At 37.3% G+C, this 21,236-nt stretch overlaps 1 protein-coding gene and 1 pseudogene across 3 annotated transcripts in view; both read left to right on the top strand.

Annotated features, from left to right (window-relative positions):
• POC5 (POC5 centriolar protein) overlaps positions 1-21,236 on the top strand; it is a 65,262-nt gene that overhangs the window by 296 nt on the left and 43,730 nt on the right. For 2 of the 3 annotated variants that reach the window (XM_069096253.1, XM_069096251.1), the window contains exons 2-3: positions 13,010-13,104; positions 18,289-18,430. In XM_069096253.1, coding sequence (XP_068952354.1) covers positions 13,021-13,104; positions 18,289-18,430 — 226 coding nt within the window. In that variant the 5' untranslated portion in view covers positions 13,010-13,020. Of the gene's footprint in view, positions 1-5,303; positions 5,328-13,009; positions 13,105-18,288; positions 18,431-21,236 lie in introns of all 3 variants that reach the window. The other variant, XM_069096252.1, reaches the window with a different exon arrangement.
• LOC138167414 (glyceraldehyde-3-phosphate dehydrogenase pseudogene) lies at positions 1,158-5,281 on the top strand (annotated as a pseudogene).

Genomic DNA, 21,236 nt, shown 5'->3' with positions numbered 1-21,236 from the left:
AAGGGGACACCACCGGTCCCGGCGGTAAAGTGAAAAGGTAGCGTTGCTGGAAGGTGATGATGTCACCTCGCAGCTGATGATTTTCCTTTAAATCCCCCCAGGCCCCTTCTCAGGCCCTTTCCTTTGGTACGTTCATTGTTTTCGCTGTTTCTCAGTTTCCTTCTTGAAGTTATTTTTTTCCTTTCGTTTTGGGTTAGGACTGAGAATTTTCACTTTTCTTGGTGTCATGGACCTTTTATGGCAGGTGGCGAAACCTCCGAATAATGTGTTTAAATGCACAAAGGAGATCAATTGTATTGAAAGTTAACAAAAATGCATTTTGTCTTTTTTATTTTTAACGTTCAGTTTAAATTTTGAGTTCCAAATTGTCCTTCCCTCCAGCCCCTATCCCCACCCATAGTGAAGGCACGCAGTATTATAACAAGTATGTGTATGAAATCTGTCCGCATTTTTTTAAACCCAAGTTCACAGACTCCCAAATTAAGAAAAACCTTAGGTTAGGGAAAACTACGTTGAAGTTTCACTTTTCACCATTCCTTTCCTTTGTTTGGGAGTTAAGATAAAGTAAGGAAAATCACACTGTTGTAGTTTTTGGGTCTGGAGCCAGATAGACCCGAGTTCAAATTTTAACAACTGACAGTAAGTTTGGTGTGTGCCCTGGGCAAAGCACTTAACCTATCCCTACCTCAGTTTCCTCAACTGTAGAATGGTGATGATAATAATAACACCTACCTCCTAGGATTGTTTTGAAGATAAAATTAAATACTATTTATAAAGCTCTTAGTATGGTGCCTGGCATATAGTAGTCACACCTAATAAATTCCTTTTGGCGTTTTTAATAGAATTTTCATATTACATCACCTACATTTCCCAATAATCCATAATTAGTAATCGTTTATTGACAGCCTACTTGGTGTCAAGCATTGTGGATACAATCTTAAAAAGAAAGACAGTTCCTTCTATTTAGGACCTTACAGTCTAATGGGGGAAGACACACAAAAGAAAGCTTACTGTATCAGATTGCATGCTGCCTTGGGGAGGGGAAAATTTTTAGAAATCAAAATCTTATAAAAGTTAAAAACTAAAATAAATTTTTAAAAATAAAAAAAATCTGGAAATCAGAATGGGGAATGGGGGGAAGGAGGGAGAAAGGGTGAAAGTGTCTAGACATGGTGGAGAAAAGTCAAAGAAATACAGGATAAAGGCAGATAGGCTAGGAAAGGACATGTCTTCCTGTGCCTTTTCCTTAAATAGAGGAGTTTATGGCTCCACCGTCCAATCAGAGAGGCAGAGGGTACAGATGAAGTGCTAGGCTGACTGGATTTTGGAGGATGATGAGATTTCCCAATGATAAGTATTGGGGGCATGGTAGAGAAGATGTGACTGCATTCCTTCTCTGTCCCATAATAATATCTTTAAGGTTTTTAAAACACTTTACAAATATTTACAACAATCCTAGGAGATAGTGTTATTATTATCCCCATTTTACAGATGAGGATACTGAGGCTCAGAGAAGTTAAAGATTCACCCAATATCACACACTTAGTAAATCATGGGTCATAAGTCTGGGATTTAAATGAAAAATTTTGATAAAGTTGCATTTTAGACATAAACACACAGACACATATTCACCCCACCAAAAGCCTTAGTCCCTTATTTCAAACTGCCTGCCAGATGTTCTTCCAGTACCTCAAATATGAAATAAGGAGCTAAAGTTTAGCTAAGAGATGGGTGGGGTGAAGATGTGTCTGTGTGTTTATGTGCATAGATAATTGAAATTTTGGGAGTGGGTAAGATCACCTAGTGAGAGATGAGAATGAAGGGAGAAGAGTGTCTCAAGATAGAACCATGGGAAATATTTACATTTTAAGAGCAAAAATAGATTAAAGCAGCACCTCCTCCTTCCTCCCTCCCCCTCATAACAGAAGAAATGAACAGAAAAAAAATAGAAGAAAGAAACATAAGGATAGAAGAGAAAGGGGAAGAATTTCAATAAAGGAATGGTTCAGTGATAATGCTGAATATCACTGAATACCAAAAAAAAAAAAAAAATACCACTGAGGCCCAGATATTGCAAAGCAGTGTGTAGAATGCCTTAGAATAAGCTAGACAGGAGTTCACATCTAGCCTCAGGCACTAACTAGCTTTGTGACCCTGAGAAAGTCACTTATTCACTATTTGCCTCAATTTCTTCACCTGTAAAATGAAGATAATAGCATCAACTTTCCAGGGTTGTTGTTAGAATCAAATGAGATAATAATTGTAGCATGCCTGGCACATAATAAATGCTATCCAAATGTTAGCTGTTGTTACCATTCAAAGAGAGAAGCCAAGGATGAGAATTTTAAAAAGACCAATAGATATGGTGATAAGATTACTGACCTTGAGAGAGGGTGGTTTCTCTTGTCATGGATATAAAAAAGCCAGATTTCATGGCATTGAAGGATGACAAAATAGTGAGGAAGTAGGGGCAGCAAATACAGTCTTTTTCTAGAAGTTTAGCAGCTGTGAGAATAAAGAAAACAATACCTTGGGTGCATGGGATATGCCATTCACACTACCACAGCTGGGTGAAGGAAAGACTTTTAGGAGAGAAGAAAACCAACCACATTTATAGGGAAGAGAGAGAAGAACTCAGGAAAGGAATAAGAGTCAGGGAGGGCAAAAGAGAGGGAAGGAGGCAGAGAATGGTTGATGGAGTCAGACCACAGAGTAGACAGGAGAGGATGAAATCAGGAATACCTGGCACACTGCCCAGATTAATCTTCCTTATGAAAAGAGGATTAGCAAATGTTTAGAGAGGCTGGCACATAAAGGAAGTCATTAACTGGGAGATTCATTTTTGAAAATATGAAACAATGCATTTTGCTAGTAGACAAATGCCTTTGGTACAAGGTAACAGAAGAGAGATATAAACCAAGTGCATAGGAGATTTAGAGAAGAGAGAGATCTTTTACTGTTAAGGCCATGGGGAAGGTTTTCATGTAAAAAACCATATGGGAGCTGGTCTTTGAATACAAATAGGATTTTGACAGATGCAGTGGGGGAGAGCATTCCAGGCAGAAAGAACGATACAAACAAAGGTGGTGGTGGTGGTGGTGGTGGTGTTTGTCCTTCGTTCCGGAAGAGGACAGTGACATCAGGGAGGTGATGCCATGACAGAAGAGGGGAAGGCATGGGATGTATTTAGGGTAAAATGGGTAATGCAGTTTATCTGCAGTTTATATCTGCTTATAGAAATGGTAGATGAGGCCTTAAAAAAAAAAAAAAGCTGGAAGCTTATTTTAGAGGACCTTGAATTGGTAGACACTGGGGAGGCATTATGGGTAAGTGAGTGATATGACTGGAAGTATACTATAGGAAGATTAATCTGGCAGTATTGTGTCGGGTAGATTGGAGAGTTGAGAGGTTGGATTCTTCTGAACTAGTGGAGAAACCCCTGCAGTAATCCTAGTGAAAGGCAGTGAGGGCCAGAATAAGAGTAGTCCTGTGAAAATGTAAAGGACACAGATACGAGACATTATTTGTTGAATTAAAATAAAATAGAGAGTTTACCTAATGAAACAGCCATGTTTGAGAAGTAGAAAAAGGAAGAAGAGCCAGGGAAGGGCTAGTCAAGGACTATGTCAGTTGCTATAGAGAGGTCAAATGAAATGAAAGCAATAGACTTAGGAGGATTGTGGGATAATTGGTGAACAACTTTTGGTAGATAGAAGCCAGATTGTTATAGGTTTTCATAGGAGAATTGGTTGAAGCTCTCAGCTCTTCTCTGAAAATTAGTACCAGGATCTACGACTGTAACATCCCTGAGAGAAGATGGTGAAGGTCAGAATCAATGGTATCAGAATCATTGGTAAATGAAACCTGGTAAACAGGGTTATATTCACCTCAAGCTGAATGGACATTGTGGCCATCAGTGACTTCAGCTACAGTGGCAAGTTCCAAGGTACTGCCAAGGCAGACAATATAAAGCTGGTAATCAGTGGAAAAGCCATTACTATCTTCCAGGAGTGTGGTTCTGTCAATATTAAATGATGAGATTCAGGAACCAAGTATACAGTGGAATCCACTAGTGTCTTTATCAGTAACTATGGAAAAAGCTGGGACTCTCTTGAAGGGTGGAACAAAGTGTGTCATTATCTCTGCCCCTTCTGCTAATTCCCCTATGTTCTTCATGGGAGCAAATTATGAGAAATAGAATTCCCTTACAATTGTCGGTGCTTAACCCCCTGGTCAAGGTCATTCATGATAAGTTTGGCTTTGTGGAAGGACTCATGACCTTAGTCCATATCATTACTATTACCCAGAAGACAGTAGATGGCCCCTCTGGCAGTTTATGGTATGATGGGTATAGCATTGCTCAAAACACCATCCCTGCCTCTACTGGTACTGCTAAGGTTGTGGCCAAGGTCATCCTTGAGCTGAATGGGAAGCTCACAGACAGGGCCTTCCATGTTCCTACTTCCACTATATTTGTTGTGAATCTGACCTGCTACCTGAAGAAACCTGCCAAACATGATGGTATCAAGAAAATGGCAGACTTCCAAGGGTCTCTTAAAAAGTATCTTGGGCCCCATAGAGAATCAGGTTGTATCCAGTGATTTTAACAGTGACACTCACTCCTCTACCTTTGAAGTTGGCACTGGCATTACTCTCCTTTTGTCAAGCTCATTTCCTCATATGACAAACAATAAAGTTTTGGCAATTGTGTAGTAGACCTCATGGTCCACATGGCTTTCAAGGAGTGAAATGAAAAGCCATGGATCTTCATCCTCAGCCAGAAGAGGAGTTTCACCACCAGGGAGCCCACATCCCTAACCTATTTCACTATACTGGGGATCTCATGCCACATTCACAGTCCTTGCCCCAGTGCCCCAATGCAGTAGGGGAAGAAGCATAGAATCCCATGTTTTGTACCATCAATAAAGTTATATTCAATGGGGGCGGGGGAGGTGGAGATTTGGTTGAATGAATTGAGCACTTTAAAAATGAATTGAGCACTTTAAAAATGAATTGAGCACTAAAAAAAGACTCAGGAAGGAAATGACAACTGTCTTCATATATTCATAGGGTCCTCAATGTACAAAAGGGATTAGATTTACTCTGTTTGGCCCCAAAAGGAAAAATGAGGAACAATGGGTGAGAAATTGAAAAGAAGGAAATTTAGTTTCATCAGGGAAAACAGTATTAGAACTATCCCAAAGTGCCACTCTCAAGTCCAATCTATTTTAAGTCTCACGTGTCTCTTGCTTCTGTGTTCTCCTTTTCACTTTCACTGATGCCACCTTATTGGAGTACTCTAGGAAGAGTGGATGACCACTTGTCAGGTAAGTTAAAGAGAACTTCCCTGAATTCAGATATAGATTGAACTAGCTACTGAGATCCTTTTTAACTGTTAGTGGATAGAGTAGAAAGAAGACATATGAACTAAAAATTACTTTTTAAAGAAAGTTGACAGTGAACAAATAAGCTTTGATGTATTTTTTAATGGAAGGGATCAGAGGTATTCTCTGAGACTTGTTGAAAATTATGATTATTAGGCATTTTAAAAAAATTATTTATTTTTAGTTTTCAACATTCACTTCCATAATATTTTGAGTTCTGAATTTTTTCCCCATCCTTCCCCTCCAACTTTCCCCAAGACGGCATTCAATCTGATATAGGCTATACATATATGTTCATATTAAATATATTTGCACATTATAGACAATTTTTTTTTGAGACAAAACTGTGCCAGGTGGAAATGAGTATGAAATCTACTTAGTTCCTTAAATAGGCTACACAGTAACCAGCCCAGGGAACACACAAAGAATCTGTGAGGAGCTATTGCTGTAATCTTTAAATTTCTTGACTTTAAAGCTGGAGGAAAAAGTCACCTCCAAGCAGAAAAAGTAAAAAAGGCTCAGAAAATTGATACATGATACTTTCAAACAGAAGACTTTCTTCCCTATTCTCTCACTCCAAACACTGGGACATCAATTTTTAAATTATTTTTTTATTCTGAACTTAACAAACACCAAATAAAACAAGCATTTCCGTCTGCAATTTAGCATAGGAAAAGAGGATTATACATGAAACTACAAATCTCTATTACATACCCATTTCTTTCTTCTTTTAAGGAAATTTAACATAAGTCAACATGTAGCTTTAAAAACCATCTTGCTAGTCTATATTGCCTTCTGTCTTTTTTTTCCCTTCTATTCTTTTAAAATATTTTTTTTAAATAGGAAGTAGGAGGGAGAAGGGATTAGTAATAGTTTTGAAAAAATATATGAAGGAAAGGAAAAAAAACCATTGTAACAAATGCATAGTCAAGCAAACCAAATTTCCTCCTTGATCATGTCCAGAAAATCTATCATTCTGTACCTTGAACCCAGTAGTCAAGGTACAAGAAGTGAGTAGCATGGTTGTTCATTGTGTTGATCAGAATTCTTAAATCTTTCAAAGCAGCTTTTATTTACATTGTTGTAATTGTATAAATTATTCTCCTAGTCCTGCTCACTTCAATCTGTATTAGTTCACACAAATCCTTGCCAGATTTCTCTGAAACCTTCTCATTGTTTCTTATGGCACAAAAAGATTACATAACGGTCACCTGCAAACAAGCACTGAGATCTTTGAATATGTGTAGAATGAATGTAGACAGTAGTCAGTACCCTCAGAAAAAAGGGGAAAGGTATCTCCACTCCTAAACTAAAGTCAGATCCCATTTTTTTTTTTCTAGAGGGACTGAGGAGAACAGAGTTCTCATATGTGGCTCCTATTCTAATTTAAGTTGATTCAAAGAAACATCTATGATATTACTTTCCTGTTTTAAAGGGCGAGAGATTAAGATAAATAATTATGCACTCTTCTGCCAGACTAATCTTGTACATTTGTTGTTCTTATGATTCTGGCATGGAAAAGGAAAGGAGGCAATTCATTTAGATGATATTAATTTACTTATCCCCAAAATTCCTATGAGAAATAGGTCTTACCTCTTCCCAGCACAATAATAGAAGGCATGAAAGATTTTTTTTCATGATTATTAAAGGATATAAGAATATGTATAACAATGCAGTTGAACTGTTTGAAACAATTCCCAGCATCTTTAGTTGGAGTTTCTTATACGGACTTTTAGATTCACTAAAAGCTTATTGATTTTCCACAACTCTGTTTTGAGACTGAAACACTTCAAGTTGAAGGACTGTATCTTTTGCCTTGTCTTAACCCCCATTCCTGTTTTTGAGAGTCTGAATTTGTATGACCAGCCAGAAAAATGGCTAAATCACTGCTGGGACAAAATGTGTCCCTCAGCATAGCACAACTAGAAACCATGGAATTTACTACTATTTGAATAGCACAGCTAATTCACTTACCATCATTCCATTGAAACTGCTTTCTCCAAAATTATCGATGATCTCTCAGTTGCCGAATCCAATGATCTTTTCTCAATAGTCATTCTGCTTGACCTCTCTGTGACCTTTCTAACTGCTGTTCACTCTCTCCTCTCTTCCAGGTTTTCAGGATGCTATCCTCTCCTGGTTCTCATCCTCCCTCTCTGACCACAGCTTTTCTATCTCCTCTGCTAGATCCTCTTCTAAATCATGTCCTCTAACCATAGGTTTCCCTCAGGGTTCTATCCTGGACCCTCCTCTCCCTCTGTACTACTTCATTTGGGGATCTCATCAGCTTTCATGAATGTAATTATAATCTCTTGTCTGGTAATTCTCAAATCTACCTATCTTGCCCCAAACTCTGTTGACCTCCAATTTCTTATCTTCAAACATAGTGAACTGGATGTCCAGTAGATATCTTAAACTCAGTGTGCCCAAAGTGGAACTCATTGTCTTTCCCCCTAAACTCTGCTTACCTCCTGCCTTCCCTGTTAATATAGAGGGCAACACCATCCTCTCAGTCCCTCAGGCTCCCAACCTAGAAGTCATCCTGAATTCCTCTCTCTCTCTTTCTCATACACATATACCATATTCAATCCATTGCCAGGGCCTGTCAATTCCACCTTTGCAACATTGCTTTTATATGTATGTCCCTTTCTCCTCTGACACTATTACCACTCTAGTGCAAGTCCTCAATACCTCATACCTGAACCCTCGCAATAACTCGCTGCTGGGTCTGCCTGCCCCAAATCTCTCCCTACACCCATCAGCTACTAAGATGATTTTCATAAACCTCATTGTCACCCCCAACTCCATAAACTCCAGTGGCTTCCTATTGTCTCCTGGGGCAAATAGAAAATGCTCTGTTCTGCTCATGTTTCTATGCGACATAGTTCTTCATGACCTAGCCCCCTCCTGCCTTTCCATTTTTCTTACGCCTTACTCCTTGACACATATTCCTTGATCCAGTGATATTGGCCTCCTGAATGTTCCATGAATAACAAACAACCTCTTGACTGTTAGCATTTTCTCCCACGTGCTTGGAATGTTCTCCGTCCTCTGTATTGCCTACTGGTCTCCCTGGCTTCCTTTAAGTGCCAACTAAAACCCCATCCTTTGCTTTCCCAAGCCTATTAATTCTAGTGCCTTTTCTCCGCCAGTTGTGTTTTGTCTTGTATATAGCTTGCTTTGTGTATTTCGTCTGCATGCTGTCTCCCATAGGAGATCGTAAGCTCCCTGATATCAGGGACTGTCTTTTGCCTCTTTTTTGTGTCCTCATCACTTACCACGGTGTCTGGCATACAGTAGGTGCTTAATAAATGATTGTGTCGTTACTATATAACAATCACAGATGTCATTGCCTTTAATTTAAAAGATTTCTTAATTTCCATGAAAGATACAAAGTATCTTACCTCCTCTAGGAACTTGTACTAATATTAACCTGAATTTACAAAAGCCTGACCCAGGTCTAGAACAACATAAGAAGAAAATGTCCTTAAAGAATCATGTTGGGGGGCGGGGTGGGGGGGCGCTAGGTGGCACAGTGAATAGAGCACTGGCCCTGGAGTAAGGAGGACCTGAGTCCAAATCTGGTCCCAGACACTTAACACAAAAACTAGCCATGTAACTATGGGCAAGTCATTTAACCCCAATTGCCCTCCAAAAAGAAAAAAAGACTTGTCCGTTAAGGAGTGTCTAGGTGGCGCAGTAAGAGCTCCGGTCTCAGAGTCGGGAGGACCCAGGATCAGTTCCAGCCTCAGATACTTAACACCCACATAAAATAACTGGCCGTGTAACCTTGGGCAAGTTACTTGACCCCAATTGCTTTAAAAAAAAATCATGTTGGGGGCTTGGAAGATAGTAAAGTAAAAGTGAGAACTTGCTTGAGCTCCCACTCCAACCACCTCTAATACCTGTAAAAAAAAATGACTCTAAATAAATTTTAGAGCTACAAAACCCACAAAGTGACAGAGAGAAACAAATCTGTTGAAGTCAGCCTGGTAGACTGACAGGAAGGGTCTTTTGCACCAGGCTAGGAGCAGAATGCAGTCCCACGTGAGCTGTGCTGTCCCACACCAGCAGCCTGTGTTGTGGTGATTTTAGAGAGGGCACCCTCCTCATAGCTCTGACAACATTTGCAAAAACTCCAGCAATTTGGGACACAGCTGTCTCTACTCTGGAAGCAGAGTTCTACCATGGCAAAGAGCTCAAAAGTCAAGTAATTGGCTGACAAGGTGAGCGAAAAGACGAAGTGCAATCAGATCATCAAAACATGGAACCAGAAGAAGACAACACAGTCAAAACTCGTGCATCAAAAGCTTCCAAGAAAAATATTAATTTGTCACAGGCCATGGAGGAGCTCAAGAAGGATTTTGAAAATCAAGTAAGAGAAGTAGAGGAAAAATTGGGAAGAGAAATGAGAATGATGCAAGAAAATCATGAAAAGCAAGTTAACAGCCTGACTGAAGAAAATAACACCTTAAAAAATAGACTAATTCAAATTGCAAAAGAGGCTCAAAAAGCCAATGAGGAGAAGAATGCCTTAACAAGCTGAATTGGCCAGGTGAAAAGGGAATTTCAAAAACTCACTAAAGAGAATAATTCCTTCAAAATTAGATTGGAGCATATAAGTCAATCCCAAAAGACTCATGATGGAGAGAAATATGTGCATCCAGAGAAAGAACTAGAAAGAAATGAGTTTATATCCAGGTGGAAGCAAAATACCTGATCTTTTTCCTTCTCTTATTTGGTTTTATGTCCTCTTTACCATTTTTCATTCCAGCTGATACAATCTGTCTTTATAACCTGACTAATGTATAACGTGAAAGTATTTACTGATCCTATACTTGACTATATGCCGCCATGGGGCAGGGGAGGGGAGGGAGGGGGACAAAATGTGAAACTCAAGGAATTGTGGAATTGAATCCTGTAAACTAAAAGGAAACAAAAAATTTAATTAAAAAAAATAAAAGTTGGGAAAAAATTAGATTGGAGCAAATGGAAGCTAATGACTTTGTGAGAAATCAAGATACTATAAAACAGATCCAAACAAATGAAAAAATAGAAGGCAATGTGAAATATCTCATTGGAAAAACCACTAACCTGGAAAATAGATCCAGGAGAGAAAATTTGAAAATTATTGAACTACCTAAAAGCCATGATCAAAAAAAGAGCCTAGACATCATCCTTCAAGAAATTCTCAGGGAAAATTGCCCTGATATTCTAGAACTAGAGGCCAAAATAGAAATGAAAAGAATTCGCTGATCGCCTCTTCAAAAAGATCCCAAATAGAAAACTCCTAGGAATATTTAGCCAAATTCCAGAATTCCCAGGTCAAGGAGAAAATACTACTGTCAGGAAGAAACAATTTGAGTATTGTGGGAACACAATCAGAATAATACAAGATCTAGCAGCTTCTACATTAAGGAATCACAAAGCTTGGAATATGATATTCTGGAGGTCAAAGGAGCTAGGATTAAAACTAAGAATCCCCTACCCAGCAAAACTGAGTATAATGCTTCAGGGGAAAATATGGTCATTCAATGAAATAGAGCACTTTCAAGTATTCTTGATGAAAAATCAGAGCTGAACAGAAAATTGATTTTCAAATTTGGGTTTCAAATACAAGAAGCAAGAGAAACATAAGAAGGTAAACAGGTAAAAGAAATCATAAGGAACTTATTAAAGTTAAACTTTTTATAATTCCTACATGGAAAAATTATAATTGTAACTCATGAGACTTTTCTCAGTATGAGGATAGTTGAAGGTAATATATATATGTATGTATGTATAGGAGGGTATATGTGTGTATAAATGTATATGTGAGTATGTGTATATGTGTGTACATGTATACATAGAGGGAGCAGAATTAGTTGAATATGAAGGGACGGTATCTAAAAATAAAATTAAGAGGTTAGAAGAATATATTGGGAGAAGGAGAAAGGGAGAGATAGAATAGGGTAAATTATCTCATATAAAAGAGGCAAAACTGTTACAATGGAGGGGAAGAGCAGGAAGGTGAAAGGCAATGGGTCAACATTATTCTCATTGAATTTGACTTAAGGGGGGAATAACATACACACTCAACTGGGTATCTTACCCTACAAGAAGTAGGGGGGAAGGGGATGAGAAAAGGGATGATAGAAGGGAGGGCAGATTGGGGGAGAGGGTAGTTAGAAGCAAACACTTTTGAAAAGGGAGAGGATCAAAGGAGAAAATAGAATAAGTGGGGGGTGGGATAGGATGGAGGGAAATATAGTTAGTCTTTTACAATATAACTACTGGAAATGTTTTGTGTAACTACACGTGTACAACCTATATTGAATTGCTTGTCTTCCCATTGGGAGTGGGTGAGGAGGGAAGAAGGGAAAGAATCTGGAAATCAAAGTTTTAAAAACTTTTTTTAATTTTAAAAATTAAAATTTAAAAAAATTTGTTTTTTATATGCAACTGGGAAATAAGATATACAGGCACTGGGGTATAGAAATCCATCTTGCCCTACTAGAAAGTTGGGGGGTAATGGGGGAGGATATAAGAGGGAACAGATTGGGGGAAGGGGTATTCAGTAGGCTCTCTATCGTGGGGTGGGGGTTAGGGGAAAGGTGGGGAGAAATTTTGTAACTCAAAATCTTGTGGAAATGAATGTTGAAAACCAAAAATAAATAAATTTTTTAAAAAATATATATTTTTAAAAAGAATCCTGTTACATTTGGTTAGACTAGTGAAGGAGCTACCTACCTCCTACCTACTCTCATTGTAAAATAAAAATTTTTCTAATTCATATCAATGTGGAATTTATCTTCCTTTCTACCATTAGTTATGAATCCCATCTACTATGAAATGAATTTTCATTTTAGAAAGCATGATAGTCTGCTTTGACTTTTGTTGAACTCTACTTCAGGGCTTCTTTAGTGGAATACTTAATTAAAATGGACAAAATCAGAAATCTCTGTCTAATTCTTTAGTGCCATACTTTATGTAGAGCTTCCTAATGAGATGGTGATTATGTCCATCCCTCAAGACCCAGTTTAAATTCTACTTTGTCATGCTTCTAAAGCCCACAGATTCCCTCTCCCCATTTCAACTTCACTGGAATACTTAGTTCCTTTACTATGCCTTTGGTAGTCAATATATTATCTCTTTTGTTGAATTTTTCTTTCTTATTTATCATCATTATTATTACTTCCATAATGTCCTTACTTCAGTGCCTCATTATGGTGTAGATATTCTCAAGGTTATGTCAGGTTAGTTCTATAAAGTCTATAGGTTTTATTATTGAATTCCACGTATATCATCTAAAGACCCTCCTCACTAAGTTCCTAAAGGTCACCAGTTGGATTACTTGGTGATAAACCTCTGTATCTTTTCAGGATTGTTTACTGAGTTTCAGAGGGTGTGTGATCAGTATCACTGGAAAGAGTACGCGCACTGACAAAATCACAGTCTTGTTAAGTTTTGACAAGATTTTACTTTTCATATGTAGCAGTCTTCCCCCTAAATGTCAGGTTAGCTCTGTATAACTAGACCATAAATTGACATTAGCATACATTGTTGTGTAGAATTTTACTGCACTTAACTGAAAATGTATTTTTTAAACACAAAGAAAACTATGGTTAACATATACTCTTTTACAGTTTTGTATAAGATGTCCTCAGATGAAGAGAAAGCTTCAATTCCAGCTTTGCCAGGAGACAGTGATCCAGACAATTCGGTTTCTTCAGATCTTCAGGTAGGTCAGAGTTAATATCATCTGAACTTTAATGGCTTATACCTTTTACCTGAACCTTTTAGTGGCATGAAGGAAGGCCACCTTAATTTGTTCATTCTAAGATTCAGCACATACCAAGTGTTAGATTACTGTGGCACCTAATACTTTTATCATGGCATCTTATACTTGAAACAAGTATTGTATTTGGCATAATGGCAGTGTCCCACTGGGTAAGGCTTTATGCCTACCATACAACCAGGAGAAACCGTTGTCCTTAAAACAGAAGGGAGAAAAGCAGGCATATGTGAAAAGAGGGGCAAGGGAATATGTTGATTCCATTCTAATTCAACAGTATTGTTATCTGTCCCCTTTTATAATTCAGGCCTTAATTACCTTTTACTTGATCAATCATTAATAGTCCTCTTTCTTCCAATAGTTCTTCCCCACTTCCTCACTTTCATATTTATAGTGCTACTAAGATAACCTTTCTAATGAACAGTCCCTTAACCTGCTTCCTCACTGCCTGCCTAGTAAAATACAAACTCCTTTCCCTAGTGTTCAAAGCCCTCCAAAGCATGGCTACCTTCCTAAAGCCAAGTAGCTATCTGTGAGGTTCTCTGAAGTGGTGTTCTCTTCTGTCCCTACTTTTAAAAATTCTTTCATTTTATTGGTAAAGATAGGCACGTGTGAAGGCCTTGCCTGATTTCTGCCCCACCTCTCCAACCAAAAATCACTTCTGCCCATGTAAATCTGACATAGTATTTTTTTTACTTCTCCTGTATACCTGTCACATTCTACTTAGTACTATAGTTATTTATATAGGAGTCTTATCTCCCCCACTTGATTTCTAGTTCTTTGAGGAAGGAACTGTGGCTTAGTTTTACTTTTGTGTTTATTGAATGAACTCTAATGATGAATCTTCTATAACTTCCTTAAAGTCAGGAATCCTCAATTCACATTTTTCTTCTGAAAATAGAGAAAGTCATCATTTACTGGGAGGAAAAGAAACTCCAACAAGCTAAGATGGGAAGGGACTCCTCTTATGTATATTCAAAGTAGTATGTTCATTTATACATAAAATCTAATTTACCTCATGAACTTTTTTTTTGCCTTCATTAAACCCCAAATCCCTAAAAATATAAAAAATTCACCTACCTTCTAAATTCTTTGATCAAAACCAGTTTGTTGAGTCCTGGTTTCGTTCATTTCAGTAGAGCTTTATCCACTACTGTAATTTGTAGCTCAGTAAATTAACCATTAAACTTTTTATCGGGGGAGAGGGTTATTTTTCAGAAAACAGCATTACTTCTCCTCTCTTCCTCTTTAGGGGTTTAAACTGATAAATTGAGAGAACCTCCTACAATACCTGGCACACAGCAGGCACCTAATGCTTGTTGATTAATTTGAACATCCTGAGACATTATAATAGATTATATGCAAATAAATTTATAAGAAGATAGTATTTAGCTCTTTCAGAAATGCTACTTTGGCTTTTAGTGCAAATGAAAATCATAAAAAATGCCAAACAGCTCAAAATTGTGATGTCACAAATTCTAAGAGTGTTACAGCTTTACATTCTGATCTCTGTTGCTGTGGCATTCAACACATTCTGCTGTCTAAGATATTGGATCCAGTAGAGAGATCATATACATTGAGTATGGAGGATGTAATTAACTTTATTTAAAATATTTTACTTTTTCTAAATTTCTTAATATAGTTTTGCCTCAGTGCCACCAATGAAAACAACACCAAAATAGAATTTTAAAAGGAAGCACTTTTATCATTGTACACTGTACAATTGTACATTGTATCCCAATGTAGCTTCTATAGATGCATAGACTTGGTTAAAAATATGTAGGGAGGAGTCCCCATTGGCCCTTTAAAATGAATGAGAGCCATAGAAAGATCTTTGGGAAATTGAAATTATTCTCTTGGTTACTATTGTTGATTTGGACATTTGGAAAATGGTAGGAAGATAGACCTATATTATTGAACAGTTTAATGAAATGGTAAAATTAAACTTGAACTGTGCATAAGGCCAGCTCAGAATAATGCTTTACTTCACAGTTTTTCATTGCATTTCTTTCTGGTAAGTCATTTCACCTCCCTGGGCCTCAGTTTCTTTTTCAGTAAAATTGGGCTAGTGCCACCTGGTCTACCTGCCTCATCAGGTTGTTATGAGGAAAATGTTATGAGAAAAAAATAAAGTGTGGTATAAACAGAGCCCTCTTCCTTTGTTCATCTTCCTGTTTGACTGGAAAGAATCTAATTACCTTGTTTTCCCTAAAACTTACGTGACTTACAAATTTCAGACATTTTACCTTCATAATAAGCAGCAGCAAAGTTGCCTTAAGAGGAACGAAAGGATCTCTAATGTAGAAGTTGAGATTCAGTGAATTAGGAGACCAGGTAGAAAAGGAAGCACCTTTATGGATGCTGCTAGGTCAGTTATAGAGATCAGTTAGTCTTCCTGAGAGATTCTGGTCAGTTTCAGTGGTGGTAACTTGGTTTTGGGGGGAATCTTAGCAGATTATTGTATATACCTAAATGCATGAGAAAGCTAAAGGGTATGAGAATCTAGTACTCCTTAGATTCAAAAAGTAAAAATGCTAGCTCATTTATTGAACCATGGTGTTTTGTGCCTTATGAATTCCATTCAATATATAATACCTCATAATTCTGCATGCCACTTTCCTTGTGACAGTTGCAAAATAAGTCATAACCTTCAAGAAGATCTCTACAGGCTAGGTGGTGCAGTGAATAGAGCACCAGCCCTGGAGTCAGGAATACCTGAGTTCAAATACAGCCTCAGATACTTAACACAAAAACTAGCCATGTGACCTTGGGCAAGTCACTTAACCCCAATTGCCCCCCCCAAAAAAGATCTCTACAGTCCTGAAGCCTTATTAAGGGTCCCAGAAAGTTTAATGGATTCTAAGTTCATCAGAATTAGCATTTTGGCATGACAACACAAAAAAGCTAGGATTAGGCTTTACCCATAGAAACATATTATCTGGAACCAAAGAGGTGACTAAATTCTGCCCTGGTGAAATCACCTGTGGAATATTTATTGTTTTCAGTTCTGACTACCACATTTTAGAACATTTCAAGGCAGCTAGGTGATGCAGTGGATAGAGTGCTAGGTCTGGTGTCAGGAAGATCTGGGTTCAAATCCTCAGGAATTTATTAGCTGTGTGACCCTGGGCAAGTCACTTAACCTCTGTTTGCCTCAGTTTTCTCATCTGTAAAAAGGGACATTTTTCTCATCTGTAAAAAATAACAGCACCTACCTCTCAGGGTTGTTATAAGGATCATATAAGATAATTATAAAGTGCTTAACACGGTGCCTACCACATATAAATGTTAGCTATTTTTATTATTATTATTTTAAGAAGAACTTTGACAAACTCAAATGTTTTCAGAAGAGACTAGCCAGGATAGTGAGGGACGAGAAACCATCCCATGTCGTATTGGGATCAATTGAAGAAGCTAGAGATGTGTAATCTGAAAAAGAGAAGCTTTAGTAGGGAGATCATTACTATCTTCAAATATTTGAAGGATCATTATGTGGAACAGGGATGAGAGGACAAAATCAGGAAAAGTGGGCGGAAACTATAGATATAGGCTTGATATAAGGACAAATTTGCCAATAATGACTGAAAATTGCCCAAAAGTAGGTAGAATAAGCTGCCTTAGAAGTCATTTTCCCTTTACTGAAAGTCTCCACTAAAGACTAGATGGCTACTTCCTAGAGATATGTAGAGGAGATTTCTGATTCCTTATGTGCCTGCATCTCCAAGTTCCTTCCAACTCAGAAACTACATTTCTTTGATAAAATAACACATCATTAATCTGGCATTGTTAAAGAATGGTCTTTTTCATATAAGTAAATCTTCTTTATATTGTCTTAAAATATTAAAAGCAATATCAAACCTTTTTAATGGAAATATTTCTAAAATGAATTACACACTTTCCTGCTTTAAACTTTTCTTGAGGACTTAAGATTATTAATATGAATTTTATTGTAATTTGCTATAATACAGTCATGTCTTCAGGAGCAATGAGGATATATGGAGAATTCCTTGTCCATACACTAAATTACTCAAACTGCTGTAATTTTTACAGATCACATTCTTTTTTTTGTTTTGTTTTTCTGTCCCTTGAATTATCACTTTATCCTCCTTTTTAAGTGCCCGTTTACAGTAACAATCTACTTCCCATTGCCCCCATTGCTTCTAGTTGGCTATGAATTTTGCCAATGACATATTCAAGCTTGCCAGATTAGTATTTATAAGTTTAAAAATAAGCAGGCTCTGAGTCAGCACCTGAGGGTCTTCTTTTGGTAAAGTACTTAGATTTTGTGACACCTATTTCAATTTATCAGAGGCCTGTTTTGTCTTTCTGGTTCTTTGGCTAGCCCGGACAGTTCAAGTTGCCAAATAAGTTGTGACTCTAAAGCCAGTTTGCACTCTTCAAAGGAATTTTTTGATGATCTCTTTTTAGTTCACTTCTGCAGGGAATTGAGTTGAGGCATTGAAATAGCTGTTAGGTTCACTTCATACAAAGTAAAATTTCATAACTCTTAAATTTCATGTTAAATAAACTTTCTGCTTTAATTAAAAAGATAGGGCGGCTAATATGGAAATTTTTTGCATGACTTGACATGTATTATCAATATCAAATTCTTTGCCCTCAAGGAGTGGGGAGGGACAGGAAGGAGAGAATTTGGAAGTTAAAAAAAATTTTTTAATTATTGTTTTAAACATTTACATTTAATTAGGAAATAACTTTTTCTTTAAAAAAAAGAAAGGACAACTTGACTTCATACAAAGCAGTATGGAATGCAAGAGGATTCATTCCCTTTCTCTGTTGTAATGACAGCCACAGCAGTCGACAAGCTATAGATAAGCCATTTCTATATGGAGCACTGTTGGGCAATGTCTAGGTTATACAATCATTAAATTGGCATGATATAGTTATACAGAAACTCAGGACTGTGTTGCTTAAAAAAGTTAGGGTGGTTTGTAGATAAAATTTGTTTTTCTCCAAAGAAAATTTATTTACTATGATATAGCCCTGGTGATTAATGAAAAATTTGATCATAAATGTCTTTTGAACATATATTGAGGTAGAAGACTTTTCTTTAAAAACAAATGTTTAAATCATAATCACATCTTAATGTTATTGGTGACTGCTTTCTTATAGACTGAATATGAAGAACTGCTTCGATATGCTGTGGTGACACCAAAGAGTAATGCAATTACCTCAAAGCAGTTTTATCCTAAGTCATTAGGGGGAACAGATGACAGGATATTGAGTGCAGTGGCTGAAGAGCCACATACTTCAGGTGAGAGAGTATATTGTTAATGTAAAAGATTGCCACACATGAACAATACTGACTTAATAATTTATCATTGAGTATATATTTTAAGAATATGAAATTAGATTATTAACTGTCAGACTCTGAAAATAAATGACCAAAGAACCACAGATATTACCAACTGTCAACTCTGACCAAAGAGCCGCAGAGATTTACACCAGCTATTAACTCTGAAAAATAAAATAAGATAAAACCAAATAGCTCACAGAAATTATAGTTAAAAAGCCTTCTTTATTCTGTTGGAGGAGGGAAACTAAACACATGTGCCAGCACCTCTTCTACAACTGAGGAGACCCAAGGCAGCGAGGCTAAGCCTTGATACATTTAGTTGTGGCTAGAAAAAGAACCAGGCAGTGAAGTGTAACAGCAACAATGAGGCAAGTTTGCCTCGTGACAAAAAGCCTATTCATACATAGATGGGCTTTGTGACTGGAATGTGTTTCCTACAGGTGCTTGTCTGAGTTTAAGGACCACTTGGGGGTGGTTTGAACCGGTTCCTTGATTTGGCTGCAGCAGAATTCATCCGGAAAGTTAGTGCAAAGGATTGTTGTTATGCCAAACTCAGGGCACAGCTTGCTTGTTGGGCCTTAGTTCTAGAAATCAAGGTGTCTCCTAATAGTAAGAAAAGAGAGGCGTAAAAAGAGGGATGGTCTTGGGGTGGGAGTCCTGACATAACCAATATACAACTTTATTATCTTATTTTTAAAATGTGTACTAGTAATGAAATTTTTTTCTGGAAGCAAGTTAGAAGCTAACTTTCCTTATATAGAGAGTATATCACTTTTGCATGTGCTTAGTAGGTATTCAGTAAATGCTTTCTTATAATGATGATGGTAATGACTTAAGTTGCTGAAAAAGTATTAAAACTATATATATTTTGTAAAACAGTGAGTTAAGTAGCAGATTTGATATTGGTAATGTAATTATAGTCCAGTGCTTCGCATGTTCATCAGCCATAAGTACTTTAATAAGTACTCTTTTACCTCAGTAGTAGGATGATAATATAAAAATGTTTAATTATTAAAGAATTTACATGAAGTTTTTGAAGATTTTATTCCAGTTTAGTCATTTTAATTCTATTTCAAATTAATCCTTTGGTGTGTAGAAAGAAACTCAAATCCTGAATAAAGATTTTGTTGTACTATCACATAACTTTTTCCTTTGATTCATCATAAATATACAGTGAAATAAACTGTTAGGCTAATTATTCTCTATTATTCACCAATTTCACAATTTTTTTTTTTAAAGCAATTGGGGTTAAGTAACTTGCTCAAGGTTACACGGCCAGTTATTTCTGGGTGTGGTGCTAAGTATCTGAGCCCGGATTCAATCCCCAGGTCATCCCAACACTGGGGCCAGTGCTCTTACTCGCTGTGCTACCTGGCCGCCCCCAATTTCACAATTTTTAAAGAAATTTTTATTCACTACTATATAGTTTAGGAATAAAGTAGCAGCAAACTTTTTTATTGTTCTCCCTTGATTGAACAGTAACAGATTTAAAGAAGCACAATATACAGATTTAAAAATGGATTGAATAATTATTCCACTAATTGCCCCTAACATTTACAGCTTAGATTCCCCCCAGGGGTGTTAGATTATTGAAAATCCCAGAGGAGGGGCAACTAGGTGGCACAGTGAATAATAAAGCACCAGTCCTGGAGTCAGGAGGACCTGAGTTCAAATCCAGCCTTAAAACTTCTGTATCTAGGTCCCAGAGCATGGAACCTGAGGACAGCTCTGTATACCAAGCCTTCTGGTCTATTAGCATTTCATTCTTGGCTTTTCTAAAAGCTATTCATTCATTTTACCTGCAAATTTTACCCAGCTATGCTTACTCTTTTTTTCCATGTTTTGCTTTTTGGTGTAGACCAGAGCTATCATTTCATTGGTGTTGGCAATTCATTCTACCACTGCAAGTTAGCACCTTCTATAACAACATCATAGTGCAAGAGAGTTGTCTGGGGCACTGAAAGGTTGAGTGTCTTGTGTGGGAGATGGGCAGGAATTGAGCCCAGGTTTTTCCAACTCCATGGCCAGCTCTCTATGCCATGCTTATGTCTCTGTAGTTTGTGTTATATGATGTCATTATTATGTTAATACTGTCATATATTTATGTGATATTTCACCTATCCAATATGCTCTTACACATTGGTTTACAGATATAAGAAACAGAGACACAGAGAGACTAAGTACTAGTAAATGATAGATGAAAAAACTGAGGGTCAGATTATAACTAGCAAGTGATAATTATAACCCAGGATTCCAGATTCCTAGTCAAATGTTAATTTTACTATTCCTCATTGTCTCTTAAATTCTGTAACAATGAGATGCCTCTTAGGGGTTTACATAATATCTCTGTGAATGACCTAATGGCCAACAATAGGTCCCAAGCCAAGCCCCTCTTGGTCATTGTTTGGGCCTTGATTGACTCAGAGTGAATAACTAGCAATTATTTCTGTTTGGCCAGAAATCCTGAAGGTCTTTCCCGCCAGGATTGATTTTTTTTTTTTTTTTACCAGGTAAAGAGACAACTTTCTACCTCATTTCTTACCTAGTCTTAATCACTGAATGGGCATTGCCTCAGTCAAACTGAAACCTGTTAAAGACCTTAACTTCAAAAAGGCCAAGTTCCCCCACTTCATCCAGGACCATCTTCAGTTGTCCTTATATATATATATTTTTTTTTGCTTTTTGGAGGGCAGTTGGGGTTAAGTGACTTGCCCAAGGTCACACGGCTAGTTTTTTGTATTAAGTGTCTGAGCCGGATTTGAAC

Source organism: Petaurus breviceps, unplaced genomic scaffold (genome assembly GCF_028583685.1).
Source record: "Petaurus breviceps papuanus isolate PSGF00001 unplaced genomic scaffold, PetGlider_PUasm1.0 229, whole genome shotgun sequence".
Classification (NCBI taxonomy): domain Eukaryota; kingdom Metazoa; phylum Chordata; class Mammalia; order Diprotodontia; family Petauridae; genus Petaurus; species Petaurus breviceps.
This window is presented reverse-complemented; position numbering and strand designations above follow the sequence as displayed.